We start from the raw sequence: 18,379 nt of genomic DNA on the forward strand, positions 1-18,379 counted from the left end.
CACTCGTGGGCCCATGGCAAAGCCGGCAGCGCCCCATGATATGGTGGCTACCGCGGGGCAATTCAAAGGTGGAGTGACGGGGTCTTCTCGAGCATCGAGCGCTCCGTGTGCCAGCGCATCACACTTGTTAGCCGCTTTGTAACATACGTTACGACGTTTTTCAATGTATAACGCTATTAGATAGTGATATAATTGGTCATAACATGTGTTAGAACTCTGACGCCAGCAACGATCTGATACCTTCAAGCTGCGAAAAACAGCAATGTCGGAGCATCACACAGGCCCGGTCCTCGCCGACTGGAGCGACGTGGCTGCATGGAAGCGCGGCTTCCTCGACGCCGCAGCGACCCGCGGTCTGCACAAGTACTACACTGTCCACGACTACGAGGACCCAGTGACCATCTCGCATGCCCGACGCGTTGAGATCCACGCCGCCGCCGAGAACACGGTGCCGCCCGTGCCGCCCACTTTGCCGTCCGCCGCGTTTCGTGACGCTGTGCTGGCACGCGCCCACGCGGTCGTTGCGCATGTGGCCGACGCCACGCGCGCCGAGGCTGCTAAACTCCAAGCGCGCACCACGGCGGCAGCTGTGGCATTTCTACTCGCGGCGCTGTCGCCCCACCTCCGCGACGAGCTCGACAGCAGCCTCGCGCCGTACGCACTTTGGGCTGACGTCCATGCCAAGGGCTACGTGCTCATGGACAACTGCCGCTTCTTTGGGCTCCTGGAGAACGTACGTTTGGCCGACGACGACGAGCTGCCTCATGGCCTTGCACACGTCGAGCAGCACATCCAGCGCTTCGTTGACGTTATCTTTGTGCCAAGCCATGGCTCTGACGCGCGACTTCTAGCGGCCGCCGATCGTTTGAAGATGGCACTGCTCTGCAATGCGTGCCCACCAGAAATGACCGACGTCTTCGAAACATGGCGCGCCGACGAGCCGGTGTGGGACTATGCGTCGATGCGGCGTCGACTCGTCGAGCACTGGACGTCGCCGCGTCTCGGTAGCCGCGCGGAGGCTACATCACCAGCGACAGTAGCCCATGCGATGGCAACAGACGCAGCGTCCCGTCCGCTCAGTGCATTTGCCATCCTCGTGCGTGCTGTTGGCGACAGCCAGGATCTCATGGGCGATCCACCGGGTATGGACTTTCGTTTCTCTCTGCATGAACGCATGTTGACATGACGATGTAGACGTGGCACGCCCAGCCACAAGCACCAAACAAAGCCGGCGAGCAAAGCGTGCGATGGATGCCACGTCGCACGGAGAGTGTGCGAGCGAGGGGTACGGACCATGAACGTCGAGGCGTGGAGTCTGAGGTGTGTTGTGTAGCAGCCACCGTCAGCACAAACGACCCAAGACGACACCCAAAGACGATGCGAGCGCCCGTAGCCGACGCGCTTCACCCTTGGCACGCGGACGACAGCAAGAGAAGACGCCGACGCGCATGTCGCCACGAGAACACGTTGGCGCCCTGCGGTACGCGACCCGCCGCGCGATTGCGTATCTTACGTGGCGATAGGACGTTGACCAAGCCGGCCAAAGCGTCGCGTTCGCTCGTCATCAACACTGGCAACCGCTACTCGAAGGAAGAGGTCGCGTTCTTGCGCGCTCATTCGGGAACGAGTGACACGTATAAATCTATCTACAACCGTGGGCGCGCCCAGGGCCTCTTCAAGAGTCGACCGCTCCGCTTGATCAAGGTATGTCTCTCTCTGGGCTACTCGCACCAGTCGCATATGATGTACGCTGTCGATGCTAGTGCAAGCTGTCGCGCCTCAAGGCCGCTGCGTCCGCCATCGCGTCAACGTCCGACGACGAGGTTTCTGCTGTGTGAATCCAATGATTTTGCATTTTGTGTTTGACGGTGGCTGAACCTATGGCTCTCGAAGCTTGTATTCATGTAGCGACTCGTTGCGCTCCAAGCACTTCGACTGGCGACAACCCTATGTACGTCTGTGTCATATCCTGTCGGTCTCGATGGCCCGCACATTTCGTGTGCCAACGACGCTCTGTGTTGGCGAGGACGCCATCGTCGTCGTCATCTGCAATGAAGCAAGTGCGTTCACAAGCAATTTTTAGCAAAAACACAAAGAAACTTGGAGAAAAAGACGAAATCGATGGGGAAATGAGGTGTACCAGACCAAGTGACATCGTCATGATTGTCGAGACTACCGGTTGGTGTCTGACGCAAATGGCGCCCAGTAGAACGTCGACTCGTGCATTCATGGTCACATCGAGAATCTCTTCGAAATGCGTGATTTTAGACATTTCACTTTTTTCATTAGTATGGCTAAAACAACGCAAATCGCGTCGTCCCTACTTTACCGAGCGGTGGGTACTTGATGGCTAGGGCATTTTGCCTCCGTATACTTATATGCGCCGCTACAGCGCTGCCTTGGCTGCGCGTGAGGCAGCAACCGATGACCCTGCCACCGTCCGGCTGAACGAGGCGGACCCGAACCCTACCCCAACCCTACCACCCAATATCGTCAACGCACTTCATTTTGGCCCCCATTGGGCTTATACATGTACGACGCGCTCGCGTCACTCGATCCTCACACGTTCATGTGCGATTTCTCTTTTTCCGGGTCGGTCGTTGACGGCGTCACCATGACTTGAAACTCGCCGGTCGTCGGGCCCGACGACTCGTTCGAGTGGCGCGACTTGGGCGCGTAGTCGTACGCGAGGCCGCCGTGGTACGTGACGTCCATGCCGTTCATCTCGCTCTCCTCCGAGACGCGGAGCCCGATCGTGTACTTGAGGACAACGAGAATGACAAGCGTCACCACAAACGAGTAGCCGGCCGAGACACACTGCGCGATGAGCTGGTGCACAAACTGTTGGCCGTGGCCGTAGAACGCGCCGCCCACAATCGAAGGGTTGACGTCCGGGTTGGCAAAGAGGCCCGTGAGCAAGCCGCCCATGACGCCGGCGCAGCCGTGGATCGCAAACGAGTCGAGCGTATCGTCGTAGCGCATGCTGTTCTTCAAACGCACGGCGGCAAAGCCCGTGATCGCGCCGACAATACCAAAGATGACGGCGGCCCACGGCAAGACGTAGCCACACGCAGGCGTAATGGACACGAGACCAGCGACCGCGCCGGACGCCGCGCCACACGGATCAAACTTTTTGTAAAAGGCAAACTCGAGCGCGGTCCAGGTCAGAAACCCAGCGCACGGCGCAAGGTGCGTGTTGATGGCGGCGACGGCCGCGATGCCGTCGGCCGCGCCTTGCGAGCCGGCGTTGAAGCCAAACCAGCCAAACCAGAGCAGCGTCGTACCAATCATGACCAGCGGTACGTTGTGCGGCTTGACGGTCTCGCCGTGGTTGTAGCGACGGCCGACAACGAGGGCGGCTGCGAGCGCGCCAAAGCCGCTCGAGATGTGGATGACGGTGCCGCCGGCAAAGTCGATCGCACCCATCTTGCCTTCCCACCCAAACGGCTCGAGGGCCCACGACGCATCGAGGTGCAGCGACCACATCCAGTGCGCGAGCGGGTCGTACACGAGCGTCGACCAGAGAAAGATAAAGAGGAGGTACGAGCCAAACTTCATGCGGCCGACAATGCCGCCGCTGAGGAGCGCGGGTGTCACCATCGCAAACTGCGTCTGAAAGAACGCAAAGAGCACGTGGGGCGTGCCGTTGCCGTACGTGCCACTCGGGAGCTTCCCAACGTGGTTGTAGAACGTCCACGAGAAGACGCCGTCCGAGCTAAAGGCGGCCGAGTACCCAAAGAGCCAAAACTGGAGCGAGACGACCGCCATGCTCATGAACGACATCATCATCGTGTTGGACGCCATCTCTTCGCCGGCGAGGCCCGCGTAGAAGAAGGCGACACCCGGTGTCATGATCATGACAAGCGCCGACGACATGAGCATCCACGCTGTGTTGCCCGAGTCCAAGGTGCCATCGAGCACCGCGCCGGCCTTGGCGCCTTGGTTGACATAGTCGACGCAGCCGTTGGTCGTCGCATCGAGGTACTGCGATGACTCGCATGTGACGTTGGCGCTCGCAGCGGAGGCGACAGCGGCAAGCGCGAGGAGGGCAGCGACGCGCCAAGTGGTGGACTGCATGTGAGCTGGTAAAATGCAAACTGAGGTTTCTGGTAGACATCAGACCCAAAGACAAACGAGTTCGAACCTCGTAAAACAAAGTTGCCAAGAATTAGGGGCTTTAATTTTTTGAATTGGACGTGACATTAAAATGTCACTGGATTTTTGAGCCGACGATCTTTGGTCGCTACGGTATCGTTTTTGCAAGATCGCGATCGTCTGCCCACTGCGAGCGGAAGGTTCGTGTGGTTCGGTGCAATTCGAATATTCTTGTGGCCCGTCGACCGCTGAATATTCCTGCGGTGGTCCGCGCGATCACTGCAACGTCCCACGGGTGGTGGTCGCTGGTGGTAAGCTCGCTGTCACCGACATGGGTGCAAGCCAATCAGAAGCGAGATACGTGGCACTTTCGAGACTACCAGCACGACCTGGCGACGATAGCAGACCACATGGTGCAACGCGATCTGAGTTGGAGCTACTCTGTGCAGCAGACCAGTTCGACGACCAAGCACTGGACACGTGGCGCCTTGACGAAAGCGTATCCGCAGGCTTCTACTGCTACATCCCACTGTGCTGCGAAGAACGTCAGTGTTCTGCCGGCTGCCGCCGATGCATTTCTCGGCACTCGATCGTTGTCGCTCGTTCTCGGCCGTGCAGTCACCGCGGAGATGAAAGCAGCTCAATTTTACACGCGTTTGTAGTAACGAAATATATCTGCTGCGTCTTGCCACTTGAGTGCTCTGGGATATCAGAGGGCGGACGATGTCTTGTAATCCGAGCTGGCCAGCTGGGATGTTGTCGGCGTCGTAGTCGCTCTGAGGTCAAGGGAATGATGTGTGTTTCGTAAACGACGCATCCCGAGAACGAGCGTTGGAACTCGAAAAGAGCAGAGATGGGAGCATCCAATTTCCTCTTTTATGCGTCGATCGACTTGGCTGCCTACAATCGAGTCATAAAATGAAATGATGCTCCAAAATTAAATAATTGCCGATCCTTGGCCTCGTTGTCGACCGTTGCCAGCAGCTGTGTCGTCAAGTGGGCGGTCGGTGACGGGCTGTCATCCCCTCGATTCAATGCAATGGGCCAATCAAAAGCCACCAAACGACAAAATCGCGCCGAGAAATGGCGGGAAGCGAAAACTGCTCGCGTCAACATGGATCTTGACCCGAGGCTTCTCAGTGGCGTGACTTGGCTGCGAATCGACCTGGAACGACGAGGCTACTATGTAAAATCGGTGCAGACCAACGACGAAATGCGAGATGCCGGATATTGATGCCGGCATGGACACGGCGCAGCACGACGCACCCACGCCACTGAGTTGGGCACGCAAAGAACTGGCATGCCCTATGAGAAAAAGAACCGAGATGATAACTTCCACAGCTGGTATGCAATGTTGGATAACTCTCCCGGTTACCGCAAGCAGGGACCGAGCGAACCGTGCTCGTCAGCGGAAATAGCTCTGCCACCTGAAGTGACGCTCGAAGAGCATCGCTCAAAGCAAAGCGCCAATAGCCTTGTGAGCGCTTCCCTTTGATGGCCGAAGTGTGGTCGTCGTTTCTTACCGACGTAGGAGTGGTCGAGTTGTGCTTCCTGTGGTTTAAATGAATGATGTTTGTGATGCAGCGGCCCAAGCATCACTGCAGGCGATTGAAGCGGGCCCCGAAAAGCTATAAGTGCCACGTGCAAGCCGTACTCGTAGAGGCATGTATTGGGACCTTGCGTACGCCGCAAACCAGCCCGTCCTGGTGTAGAAGGAATTTTACTCGCATTCGCAAGTCGCACTCTTGATCACGGCTCTCATCGAGCTCTTGATGAGGCATAGTATGACAGAGCGGGTCGTGTTGACGAGGGAGCCATGGCGAGGCTTCGCCAAAACCATGATGAAGCCATCAATGCCGCACACAACCAGGCAACGAGTGCATACACCAAAGCATGCGCTCGACGACTGCACCGCCTATGCACTTACGAGCTGGCATCCATTCCTGCCGGCCATTATGTGGCTGTGAGCGACTGCTAAATATTGGAGCTTGATCGCCGACGTTCGGCACACATCGAGTGAGCGGTTCATTGAATGATCTCACACACCAACGCAGGAATCGACTCGTAACACAAAAGATGCTGGCAAAGCCAATGCTTGCAGGGCAGTGTTCGAAACGTGGTGTCACCGATGCCTCTTTGAACTGTCTCGTCAACAATGCTCAATTTGCCTCATGACAATATCATGCCGCTACACCGATATACGTCGTCGTCACGCTGTCAAGGAGTGGACGCGGGTACCTTTGTCACTTGATCGCTCTCAAGTACGCCGTCAAAAGCTGTCGCGGTTCCGCGAAGTTGCATCGTAGCCGTCATGGAAGCACTCGCCGTACCCTGGGGCCGTGCTCAATTACACTATCACTGGCCCTTCCAGGCGTTCCCGTTTCAGACCACAGGCGAAGCACCGACGTGTCCCCGTTGCGGTGAGCCCGGTAGCAGTGCCCATACGTTTGCCCAGTACTCACGTGCCCTAGAGGCATGGCAGGTCGAGCTCGGTATCGTACTGGGCCACGACCCGCAGAGCATCGTGGTTGTAGAGCAAGACAGGTGGCTACGACGGCATGGCCCCGCGTTGGTGCTCCCACGGTACCGCTTTCGATCGCGTTGGGCCACAAGATTGGCAGATGCTACACTGCCACGCACTCTGGACACTGGAATCAAGTATGCCTCAAGCTTCATGCTCCCGCCAATACGTTGGGAGATGACGCGCACGTTCGGTACGTCACTTCAGACTACCCGAGGCCCAATGCCTGTAATGCCAGTGTCGTCGCCACCCCGCGCTCCGACTCATGGCTTTGAGGCGCTTGTGCAACAACATGGTAAACACGCTGATCTCGCCACGAAGTGTCACAAGTCCTCGCTCTTGCACTTCGATGGAATTACACGGCAAGGCACGCTTTATTTAGGCGGCAGTGGCTCTCTGGGCACCTCAGCAGCACCTTAGCCGACGCAAATCGCTTGCTTATCGGCAAAAACCAAGGACACAAAAGAGCGCTCAATCGATTGCCCGATTATCAAGTAGTGCGAGTGGGTCCCAAACGCACATCTTGATGCTCACACTATTAGGCATGCGCTTGAACATGTTGCGTGTTTACAGTGTTTTTACTTGGTTACAATATATCACTTATTTTAAAACGCAAATGACCAGCTGTGTCCGGATAGCGAACAGATTGCGTCGATCAACATCTAATTATCAAGCTGACAAGCCGGCAGCTAAACTGGACACTGGCCACTTTGTATCATGTGCGCATAGAACGGGCTTTGATCAAAGAAGAGCAGGACACCACAATTCGTTTTACTTCGTCTTCGACACACCATGTCCACTACCCATGTTTGCCCCATCAACGGCTTCCAAGCTGTTTTCGACCTTCTCGTCGTTTACGAGGGCTGGACCGAGCGCAACGGTCCGTGGGACTGGCGCGTTGCCAAGGACAAGGGCGAGCTTCGGTGTCCCGTCAACCACGCCGACAGCGTCAAGACGATGATCGACGCTGCACACAGTATTGGCGACAACTCGTTGCGCTTGTTCACGCTCGATCTGAATGCGCATGGTCTGGCCAAGCTCAGTGCGTTCAACGCTGCCTTCCTCTCGGTCCTTCTCGACTCGCAGACTTATGACATTGCCAAAGTCGACATACAAGATGCAACCGCCATCGCCGCCGAGGCCCACCCGGCGTCGCTCGTCCCACGCGACGTGTGCCAGGCGCTGTGCGGTCGGTCGCTTGCCTCGTTTGACGTACCCTTCCCATCCGAAACGGCCTCGACGAGCCCAGTGTCGGCGATCGTATTTTGGAAAAAGAGCCACCGCGCCTACCTCCTTGGCCCAAACAAAAGCTACGATGCGCTTCTCCAAGCGCGGCGAGACCAAACACCGACACCCCTTGGGTGCAGTAGCGTCCTCGAGCTTGCCCACCGCGTCGCCGTACTCTACCAGTGCGTTGGTTATCGTATCGCATGTGGTTCTCATCACTTGCGTGTAGGGCAAAGCCGCCCAACCCGACTGTCGTCGCTGAGCTGCTTGATATTGCCATCGTAAAGAAAGACTTGACCTTGGCCACGACTGTTGTCACGACGCTCGAGACGTTCACGTCGAACGTAGCCCCGCTCGTGCGGCGGTCTCGCCGTCTCGTCGCAATCTTTGGCTGGACGGCGCTTCGAAGCTCGTTTGCTGCGCACTTTTCGCGCAGTCTGAAGTCGTGGGACCACGTGACGACGGCTCTGTCGTGGACGTATGCGCTTGTAACGATGGACGCCACGCGCAATGCGAACGAGTTGCTCGACAAGGCCTGGTTGGCCATGGGTCGCTGCTTTGCCGGCTTGAGCGGGTCGCCGAAATCGCTGACGAATCTTTTGCACCATGTGCTCGTGCTCTACGACGAGACCGAAGCACGGGCGGATCATTCACGTGCCGTGGCTGTGCGCCTCCTTCAGCCGACGCTGCCCGACGAAGTGGTCCGTAACGTGACTCGGTTCCTTCCCAAGCGTAGCGCAGCGCCGGACGCTGCATGCGCGACCCTTCTCGACACACGATTTCGCTCGGCCCAGAGCACCTTGAGGTCGCTTCTTCCGCTTTTGGCGGCGACAGTCGCGATGCGGCCCACGTTGCGCATGGACCCGTGTATCGGCCACGTCATCAAGGCGCTGGCCTACATGGAAACGCTGCCGGATCCGCTGTACAAAGAGGTGACAGCGCACCTCGACGTCCTTGGGTCGCGCGTCATCCCGGGTCTCTCCAAGCTAGCATCTCGCGGGCTGCTCACAAGACAGATGCTCGACTATTTCAAACGCACCACCGGATCCCAGAATAACGTGGCGCGACCACAGACGGTTCGCGATGCAGTGGCGCTTGTCGTGGACCAGGGCCAACCCATTGCAGCGTGTTAGCTACATAATTATTACCGGTATATGTAACAATGCACTAACATACATATACGGCAAAATGGGATATGAAGCTCTGAGGCATCACGGGGCAAGGAGTGCATCTCAGGTACCGACTTTAGTAAATTTACACTTACTATTCGCAAATTTACCATCAGTTCGCGCGCTGCTGGCAAGAGAGCTGGATGAGGGCCTCTGTCCCAGAACATGATATGTGCTGCATGGGATGACGACCCGTTTGGCGTCAAGTCCAGTGACGCAGTCGGCGGGTTGTTGCGCGCTGGAATCCTGGAGTGAGTGTCAGTGCGTGAGTGTTTATCAAGTTGTGAGCGGATATAGTGTTACAGGGCCCAAAAAAAAACCAAAAAGTGAAAAAACCGGGCATCACACTATTGTCGATGGACGCGAATAGTGTATGAATATTATCTCGTATCGCATTTCATTTGTGATATTGGCGGCCCATGAGCAGAGGCAAGATGCAGCGACCGACGGCGGTGGCCACGCCGCCGATGGACTGCGCGATCGACGACCTGGGCCAGCTGAGCTTCATGCAACTCTATGCCAAGCAGAGCCTGGACGTCCGTGGCGTTCTGCGGCAGCTCGTCCAGGACCTCGACGAGACTGCCCCGTTCGCCGACGATGGCAGCGACGACAGTCTGCGCTGCATGCAGGACGACATAGACCTGCTCCAGCAGTCGTCTTCGGTGCCATCGCACGCGAGCATGACGCAAAACCGGGTGGGCAAGCCGATGCGTCGGTTTCCATCGGCTGTGCCGCCGGGCGCGCCCCGCACCGTACTGCAGCTACCGGACGCACTGTACCTTCCCGTCGAGCAGCTCGACTGGGAACAGGATATTGTATGGGGCGACGCGCCTTGCTTGGGATCAGCGTCTGTCATGACATTGGAGGAGAACACGACGCAGCGCCCAAAGGTCGCGAGCCGGGTGTGCACACGACCGCCCACCGCCATGCTTCACGACATAGATAGCAGGCGGAGCTGTACTACATCGCAGTCGCTAGAAGCAGCGCAAAAAGTACTGTTTGACATGACTCTTCCGCGCACCTATCGCTGGGAAGCCCCGTCCTCTCTCGGACAGAGCACGCGTCAAGAGCTCGCACCGACGCTCACGTGTCCTCTGAACCCGTCGTTGGACGACGGCGCGTGGCTCAACGCTGTCGCGTGGGACTGCTGCCTCGACATGCCACCGTCCCAGGTCGTCCTCGACGCGAATGACACGCAGATTGTGCTCTCGTCCTCGGCGGCGGAGCGCATCCCGTTGCTGATTCCGAGTTGTCCGGTCAGTATCTTTGAGAAACGCCGGGAGGCGAGTCGGGTCGAAGAGGCAAAGAAGGGGCGGCTTCAAGTGGCGACCGACACGTTGGCTCTGGACGACGCGACGGCCGCTGTCGCCGACACCGAGCGAACGACGCACCGCAGAGACACGCGCCGTCGTCACCACATGGCGAGTGTGCACCACTCGGTTCCGGCGACGCAGCTCACGTGGGCGACGCCCGAGCTCTCGCCGCAGCAGCTCCGTGACCTGCACCGGCCGCGCGGCAAGTTTTGCAGTGACGAGCGCCTCGTCATCGCCCCCGCACGAGACGCGGCGGCGGCATTTGTCAATACAGAAGCCACGCACGTGATGACGGCCTCCGACTTGAGCTCGACAGGCGGCGGAAAGCTCATTCTTCTCGAGTACGTCGAGCAGCACCCGCCGGTGCTGTCGCATCCAGGCATGGCATCGCGCCTCTTGCACTTCTGGCGTCCGTCCAGCGAGACGACCGCGCCGCCGAGCGTCGACCTGGGCGAGATCGTGACGCTGGGCGAAAACGACGATACGCCGTTCCTTGGCGACGTGCCTGCTGGCACCTTGGTCTCGTCGCTGCACTCGAACCTCGCCAAGATCCCGATCTTCCAGCACACGCCGCGCGCGTTGATGCTCGAGGCCACCACCGAGTTTGAGTATTTTCTCCTCGTGCGCACTGCCTCGAGAAAGCGCGGTGCTTCCGCCTTGTCGCTTCTGGAGCTGCCGCCAGTGTTTGTCGCTGGCCAGGTCGAGCCGCAGATGGAGGTACCGGCACCCGGCTCGCGCGCCGCCAACAGCTTTATCAAGCCATACATGTCCCTGCACGTCCTTCGCCTCTTCCAGGCGACTGGCAACAACGAGCGCATTTTCATGGACGCTGTCCAGCGCCTCTTTCCGAGCCAGTCGATCACGGCCGTCCGCAAATGCCTCAAGGAACTCGCCACGTTCGAGCGCGAAGCGGGCGGGTGGGCGCCAAAGGCAGCCCACGAACGCGTTACTGACGAAGCGGTCCTTGCCACGCTGACGCCCGAGGCTGTCTGTCTCTACGAAAGCCACTTGCGCGGCCACCGCCAGCTTCAAGACATGGGTCTCTCTCAGCTAACGAGCTCGGTGGACGTTGCGAAAGCGATCGAGCAGCTCACCAAGCGCCTGAAGAGCCGTCAGACGCAGCTACAGACACGGGTGCTGTCCCCCCACGGCTTTTCCAAGCGAGAGTTTGCGCGACAAGCCAAAGCGCTGTGGGCGCTCGACCCCGAGGTTGGGAGACCTATGCACGATATTCAGATTGCGCGGTCAATCGCGCTGCAGCTCGAGCGCACGCCGTGGCAGTGGACGCGCAACTATGTCGAGTGCCACGTGCAAGGAAAAGGCATGCTCAAGCTCACAGGCGATGGCGACCCGTCGGCTTGTGGTGAGGGCTTTAGCTTTCTTCGCGCCGCGGCGACCCGCGCAAGTGGCGCTCTCTCGGCATCGACGGCGCTGCTCTCGGGCACATCGGCGGATCTGCGCAAGCTCACGATGAAGCAAGCAGGTGTTGTGCTCAAAGTGCTGGGAATGGACGAGGAAGCGATTCGGAAACTACCGCGCTGGGACCGCGTCGCGATGATCCGGACGCTCAGCGTCAAAGGCTCGCAGCGCGGCGAAGTTGGCCTCGACAAATTTGTTCGTGGCAGCCGCAAGTCGCTCCACGCGCAGCACCAAGCGTACTTGACGCAGTGCGACTTGCGCTACCGTGCGCAGATCGACGCGCTCGCAAGTGACCGCATTGTGGATGATGACGAGGACGATGAAAGTGAGGATGATGATGTCGGCGACCTCGAGCACGATGTGTTTGGCGCCAACGGAGACGACCTCATGGCCGCACGCTCGGCAACGGGTCTTCACAACCTCTTTGCCAAAGACGGCCCCCGATCGCAGCGCTCGACGTTGGTCCTGCAAGCGCGCGACGATGCCGCCGAGCTCGAGAACCTCAAGCGCGACATGGCCGACACGTCGGGTGGGAGCCGCACCCCGCTCTTTGCAACGCCGTTGACGCAGGTCGCATCGATGGCGAGTGCCACGCGGCCAGCACGCCGCCAAGCGATCAAGCGTGTCACACGCACCGTGCACGAGGATGGCAGCGAGACGGTCAAGATCGCGTTTATCGTCGACCCAATTGCAGTGCAGCTGTACACGGCCAACATTAAGAAGGATCACGCCGCCAAAGGCAGTCGCAGCACCGACAAGAACCCCCATGCAGCGTTGGGCAGCAGCCCTAGCAGCGCCTCTACCACTCCAACGCACCCTACCAAGAAACCGAAGCGCCGACACGAGGTCTCGGCATCACTGGACGAGCACGGGGCCAGGAAGCGACCCAAGCGGAGCCTCTCGCGCCTGCCGATCGCACGCCTCAACGCGCTCTTGGAGCGTGTATTTTTCCAGCTGCTTGCGATGCCTGAGAGCGCTCACCTTTGCGACAACAAGCAGATGAAAGACGGCAAAGGGATGGACCTCCAGCGCATGCGCGGCAAGCTGAGCGATCTCGCGTACGACTCGGTGCAGTCGTTTGGGGACGACGTTGCGCTCATGGCCACGAGCACCGTTCTTCTCCAAGGCGACACGAGCAATGTCGCAGGCACCGTCAGCCACGTCGTCGCAAAGGTCACCGCGGCGCTCCAGGACCTCGACGACGCGCTCCGCCCCCTCGAGCAGCAATTGCGCGCAAGTCGTCCCCCGACCTCTGAGTCGTATTAAGATAACAAGCATAGCTCTAGTATAGATTCTTATATTCTGTTAGCTCTTTTTGAACATTGCGTCACTTGGGCGATGGAATAACGGATGGAATGACCGACGACTGACTACATTTGCGGTCTACAACCAGTCTACAACCAGTCTACAACCAGTCTACAACCGTTTCCAGTCGCTGAATCATCCGGATAAAGACCGCGTCAGTGCGATGGAGCTGCCGGGGTGTCATTGCACCTGCACTACATGTACAGCTATAGGTCGATCTCAAGCATCGTCGCCTTCCTTTTTCAGTAATTTGTTCCATCAAGCAATCGCTGCTTCGATTTTGCACGCGTTACGCTCCACACAGCATCGGGCAAAGTCGACCGCACTAACCGTGGACGCCTTGTCGGTGGCAGTGGACTAAGTACAGTCTGCACTACACGTGTATTCCTCTCCAAAATGCAAATCATATCTACAGACGGCGCCGGGCGTCCTCGACGCGCTTGGCCAGTTGGCGCGCGCGGGCCAAGTTGCTGTGCGGCGGTGTCTGGCGTTGCATGTGCGCCCGCACCGCTCGGGCTGTTGCTTGGCCGGGCTGGCGCACCTTGTTGATGGCAATGTGCGCACGGTCGATCGAGTACACGCGCGACTTGCGCAAGCGCTGCGGGTAGAATGCGACGACGGCGAGTACCTTCTTGCAGACGGGAAATGAGCATTTGTCCTTGCCCGGGTTGATCAGGAACGAGTTGAAGCTCTCGCAACTGTAGCAGCACGGAGCGCGGATCATGAGGCTCGGTAGAGCGTACCCATGAAGAACGGCGTGACGCGGAAAGACTATGGGCAGCGTCGATAGGAGGCCGTCGGCGAGCCGCACAAACACCCGCGGGTGCGACGGACACATGTCGTTGAAGCGCTTGAGCACTGGAAAGAGCGTCTTGTGGCTGAAGCACGATCGACGCGCCACCGGAAGCCAAGTTTCGGCAAACGCCGAGAGGCGGCGCGCGTCAAATGAGGCAAAGAACGTATCGCGTCGAGCGCGACACCGGCGTACGTGGTCATGTCCTTGACGAGCGGGCTCCTGGCGCCGTGGATGTAGTGGCGTCGGAGCCGACCCAGGAGCGGGCTGCGATTCTCGTCAAACGGGTCAAACTCGTTGTCGCTGTCGGACGCGTCCTCACTGTAGTCTTCCATTTCTTCCAAATAGTCTTCGTCGAAGTAGCCGTCCTCGCCATCGTAGATCCTGCCGACGTAGTGCCCTTCCTTGTCACTTGCAAAGAAGAGCAGCAGGTTGCCGCAGAGCTCGACCATGATGGGTGTCACAAGCGTCGGCCAGTCGTGCAAGAAGGCGACGATCGCTGGTGCCATCGCAAGCCGCCACGTCATCGCGAGACGGTCCAGCAACGACAAAAACGTGTTGGTGGCCGCACCGAGTGCGAGAAGCGCGGCCATCATCTCGATAGTGAGCGCCGAGTCGACGCCGTGCTCATCGTTGTCGTAGGCGTCCAGGACGTAGCCGATCCATTTGTCGAGCGACGGGTGGTAGCCGTGCCGGAGGACGTCGCCGAGGGCGGGCAAGACGTCGTACATGGTGTTGAAATCGTGCTCAAGACACAGCTCGGCCAGACTCCAGCGCGGGCCTCGGAACGACGCCACGTTGGCCACGATGACGTCCGGCAGCGCGCCGTAGAGCCACCGGTCGGTCAGTGGCGCTCGCGCGACAAACACCTCCAAAAGTAGGTGACCCTTCAGAAGGCGCAGTGCCAGCAACGGAATGTCGGCATCCTCGTCAGCGCGGTCGTACTCCGTATGCGGCATGTGTCGCATGCCATCGGCCAACGCAGCGAACGCGTCGACGACCCACTCGGTGAGATGGGGCGCGGCCACGGCATCGCAGACTTCAAAGAGCGGAACGTCGATGCCGTTGGGACCATTAGGGCGGCGGTCGGCGACGCCGGCGAGGCTGGTTACGAGGCGGTAGCCGTGGTAAATGTCGGCGTCCGTGCGCGTCGCCCAGCGCTGGATCAAGCGCAATAGCGGCGGCGCCATTTTGGCCCAGCCAAACGTCGCAATGTCGCGCGCGAGGTTGGCGCCCATATCAAAGAGCACGTCGTGTATCGTAGGTCCCACGAGAAAGATGTCGGAGAAGAAGACGTCGAGCCACTGCAGTCGCTGAAGGCGGCCGAGTGCTTCGTGGAAGAGAATGACAGCTGTAAAGTACAGGTAGTCGTGCAACTCGTGGGGTTGCTGGAAGCGCGGCAGCACGGCGCAAATGAGGTCGTCGACACTGGCGCGGCCAAAGAGGTCGACGTCGCTTGCTGGGTTGAAGCTATGGTCGTAGAGGGCGCGGGCGATGGCCGAGAGCTCCGACATCGTCGCCCGGTACGGCTTGGTCCAAAAGACGAGGCCAAACCGCGGGTTTGTGCCATTACCGTACAGCCACGCTTGGACAGTAACGTGGCCAATGCACGACTGGAGCGCCTCGACGTTCTTCTCGGCACCGTCAGCAAATGCCCACGTCGCCAGACCGCCCGTGAAGCTGCCGCGCGCGTAGGTATGTTCGACGATAACGAGATCGTGCGACGGGAGCAGCGCTGCGACAACGGCCTTCTCATCTAGCGTGAGGTTGCCGGGATTGAGCACGCCCATGCCAAAGATGTTGATCGTCGGCGACGGTCGGCGTGCGACGGTTGCAACGGCCGCCGCCGCCGCGCGCACCCGGTCCGTTGGACGGTCATGGAGCAGATGGTAGACAAGCAGTACCCGGCGGCCGGCCGTGATTGTACCTGCCGAGATCGGCGTGGACGAAAGAGCAAGGGCGCAACGCGCGGTCATGAGCGGCACCGACGTGTACATGGGAACTGCACCGAACCGAGGTGCATCGCCTACCGCGTACGACGGCAGCGCGATGCAGAGTGTGCCAAACGCGTTGCTTGGCCGCGTCGCTGGCCGCAAGCTCTCGCTCCGACCTACCGTGTCGATCGCCAAGTGCGCGAGCTCGTACGTAAACGCCCCGGACGCGAGAAATGCTGATTGCACTTTTGAACGAACGACGCCATCGAGCTCGGCTTGCCACGCCGGGTTGTCAAAGCGGAGGCGGCTTCCGGGTACGACCGCGCACGCTGCGCCGTTGCCGTACGTCGACAGCACGTGTGTAGCTTGCAGCGTGCAGAGCGGGAGGCCAAGCCAGTCGTCGTCGTCGATGCGCACCAGCGGCTGGAGGTTGGACGCCATGTTAAAGACCAGCGGCGGTGTCGACAAGACCTGCGGCTTGAGCAGCGCCAGCGCATCTTCGTAGAGCTTGACGTCGCCGACTGCTGGCATCGATGGCGTCGCCGCCGCATTCGTCGACGTCTTGGCGACGCGCCGCTTCTTGCTCATCTGTGATTACTGGCTCGTGTTTCCGGACGTTGGACTTGTCCGGATACGAGGCAGAGCGACAGCTGGTTTGGACATGACGTGGCGCTCGGTACGGCGCGTATTATTGGTGGTGTTTTGTTTGCATTGATGCGGTCCACAATATATTGTACGAAACGGCACCACTGTACTGTCAGTTCTTATAGAATTGATGGGCTACGAGCCGGAAGGGCAACGACACTTGAATCGTGCGCAAGTCCATTTGACACGCTAGTGTAGGTGTTGTTAGCCAGAGCATGGAGGCATTGCATGAGAGGTAAACGCAATGGTCGAGAAGTGACGATTGGCCTGCGAGTGGATGCGCAGCATCATTGCGACGAGAGAATAGCGGACGGTCATTACTGAGAAGCGGCGCCGCGCCAAAGTCACCTTTGTCGCCAATGTCGTCGCCACGATCGCCGACGTGGAAGCGCAACTGGCCACCATCCACGACGCATCGAGCAAGCCATACAATGCACACATTGACACGTTGAACTAGTAGAGAGATTGGAGTTTGAGGTCCCGGGCACCAAGTGTCTGTTGAGAAGGTGCGAGGCGCTGTCGCGATCGAGGGCCAGTGTCTTGCGAATGTGTCAAGCTGTGTGTAGGACCAAGAAGCTTCAGAAAATGCGACACCTCGGGTCGTCGTGCACCCGCCACGGCCATGTATCAAAGGCACAAGGATCGACGATGGAATGGCCAAGCTCATGATCGAGTTGCGCGTCGAGCTCCAAGCCCTTAGCAAATTTTGTCTATTTTTCTCTAACATCAAATGGCAAAGGAATGCAAAAGTAAACATTCGTACCAGGAAAAGGTGTATATATTATTGGACGGCGAAGCTAACACAGCCTTGGGACCTGGATACAGTGTAATTACTGTCCTATGCGGTGGAGGACGCGATGTTGTCAATATATCGCCAGGCCGTGTGCCGCATGCTCTTCGAGTGCTCGTCGACTTGGCTGAGCCAGTGCGAACTCACGGGCGTCGACGCCGACCACGTCGACGGGCGGAATTTCTGAAAGTACTTGAGGTCCGTGCCGCCGGTTTTGTTGGCTTCGAGCATGAGCCACGCGACCTCGACTGTATACGGCGTCGACGGGTCGTACGGGCGCGACTCGTCTTCATGGATGCTGCGGCAGACCACGACGACGCGCTCGTGACGTGGCACGCCCTCGCAGCTGTACACCTTGCACAGAACGCGGCGTTGAAACTCGCCGAGCGGGTGGTCAAACGTGCCAATGACATAGGTCGTGTCACCGTCAATGGTCACGAGCTCCTTGCAGCGCCGGTTCCATTGCGCGATCGACGCACTCCCGCGCAGCACATCGAGCGACGCGAGCAAAACGCCAGGCAGCGGCTGATCGATGTGTCGGCAGCTAATCGAGTGAAACTCCATCGCGTCCTGGTGGCCGTATTTCGCAATGTGTTTTTGGATGTTGCCCGTAGCGTCGACAAGGCTCGCTTCCACAAACGCGCTAAAGAGCTTGGCGTGCTCGCGGTCGAGCATGTGATGGATCGCCGAAGTCCGGAGGCTCGGGTCCTGCACAAGAATGAGCTGCTTCCACTTCTCGGTGGGGTTGCCCAGGTCGTTCATGGCGCCGGTGCGCGCTCGCGTTTTCTCGAGGAGGTTGGCGAGCGCCTGCGCCGTAACCATGTGCGCTTGCACGAGCTCCTTGAGCTGCTTGTTCTCGCTCCTGGCTTCGCCTTCGCGCCGGGCTTCGTCGAATGCGAGCTGCTTCCACTTTGTAGGAAGCTGAAATTGGTTGACCTTGGCTTGCTGGAGTTGAAGCAGCTTGGCCTCGAGCTCGCCGGCCGCGCGCTTGAGCTCGTCGCGTTCCTCGCGCTTCTTGAGCCGATGGCGCTGGAGGATCGTCTTGCGGTCGTCGAGCGGCTTGGGGCTATCAGCGCAGAGCAGGTCCAGCATCTCGCTCTCCTCCGCCGACCACTGCATCGAGTAGTCGCAGGCTACCAGGTCGAGCATGATGACCGCCTCAGCTGCA

The 18,379-nt window shown here is 59.1% G+C and overlaps 6 protein-coding genes across 6 annotated transcripts; 3 read left to right on the plus strand and 3 right to left on the minus strand.

Moving 5' to 3' along the window:
• Window positions 1–249: 249 nt before the first annotated feature.
• SDRG_11110 (hypothetical protein) lies at window positions 250–1,903 on the plus strand. The gene is made up of 5 exons (XM_008617136.1): window positions 250–1,142; window positions 1,195–1,285; window positions 1,334–1,480; window positions 1,524–1,704; window positions 1,764–1,903. Exons 1-5 carry the CDS (start codon window positions 263–265, stop codon window positions 1,836–1,838), a joined length of 1,374 nt encoding a protein of 457 aa, XP_008615358.1. The 5' UTR covers window positions 250–262; the 3' UTR covers window positions 1,839–1,903.
• Window positions 1,904–2,490: 587 nt separating this feature from the next.
• Window positions 2,491–4,143, minus strand: SDRG_11111 (hypothetical protein). Its single transcript, XM_008617137.1, has one exon. It carries the CDS (start codon window positions 4,075–4,077, stop codon window positions 2,560–2,562), a length of 1,518 nt encoding a protein of 505 aa, XP_008615359.1. The 5' UTR covers window positions 4,078–4,143; the 3' UTR covers window positions 2,491–2,559.
• A 3,265-nt stretch (window positions 4,144–7,408) lies between these two features.
• Window positions 7,409–8,976, plus strand: SDRG_11112 (hypothetical protein; the record flags this gene model as incomplete). Its single annotated transcript, XM_008617138.1, has 2 exons — window positions 7,409–8,025; window positions 8,073–8,976. The coding sequence occupies 2 exons, from the start codon at window positions 7,409–7,411 to the stop codon at window positions 8,974–8,976; spliced, it is 1,521 nt and encodes a 506-aa protein (XP_008615360.1).
• A 455-nt stretch (window positions 8,977–9,431) lies between these two features.
• SDRG_11113 (hypothetical protein) lies at window positions 9,432–13,052 on the plus strand (the record flags this gene model as incomplete). The annotated part of the gene is made up of 1 exon (XM_008617139.1): window positions 9,432–13,052. One exon carries the CDS (start codon window positions 9,432–9,434, stop codon window positions 13,008–13,010), a length of 3,579 nt encoding a protein of 1,192 aa, XP_008615361.1. The 3' UTR covers window positions 13,011–13,052.
• Window positions 13,053–13,458: 406 nt separating this feature from the next.
• Window positions 13,459–16,364, minus strand: SDRG_11114 (hypothetical protein; the record flags this gene model as incomplete). The annotated part of the gene is made up of 2 exons (XM_008617140.1): window positions 13,459–13,907; window positions 14,030–16,364. The coding sequence occupies 2 exons, from the start codon at window positions 16,362–16,364 to the stop codon at window positions 13,459–13,461; spliced, it is 2,784 nt and encodes a 927-aa protein (XP_008615362.1).
• An 821-nt stretch (window positions 16,365–17,185) lies between these two features.
• SDRG_11115 (hypothetical protein) lies at window positions 17,186–18,360 on the minus strand (the record flags this gene model as incomplete). The annotated part of the gene is made up of 1 exon (XM_008617141.1): window positions 17,186–18,360. The coding sequence occupies one exon, from the start codon at window positions 18,358–18,360 to the stop codon at window positions 17,260–17,262; it is 1,101 nt and encodes a 366-aa protein (XP_008615363.1). The 3' UTR covers window positions 17,186–17,259.
• Between the last annotated feature and the right edge of the window lie 19 nt (window positions 18,361–18,379).

The sequence above is a fragment of the Saprolegnia diclina genome, assembly GCF_000281045.1.
Source record: "Saprolegnia diclina VS20 unplaced genomic scaffold supercont1.39, whole genome shotgun sequence".
Lineage (NCBI taxonomy): Eukaryota > Oomycota > Saprolegniomycetes > Saprolegniales > Saprolegniaceae > Saprolegnia > Saprolegnia diclina.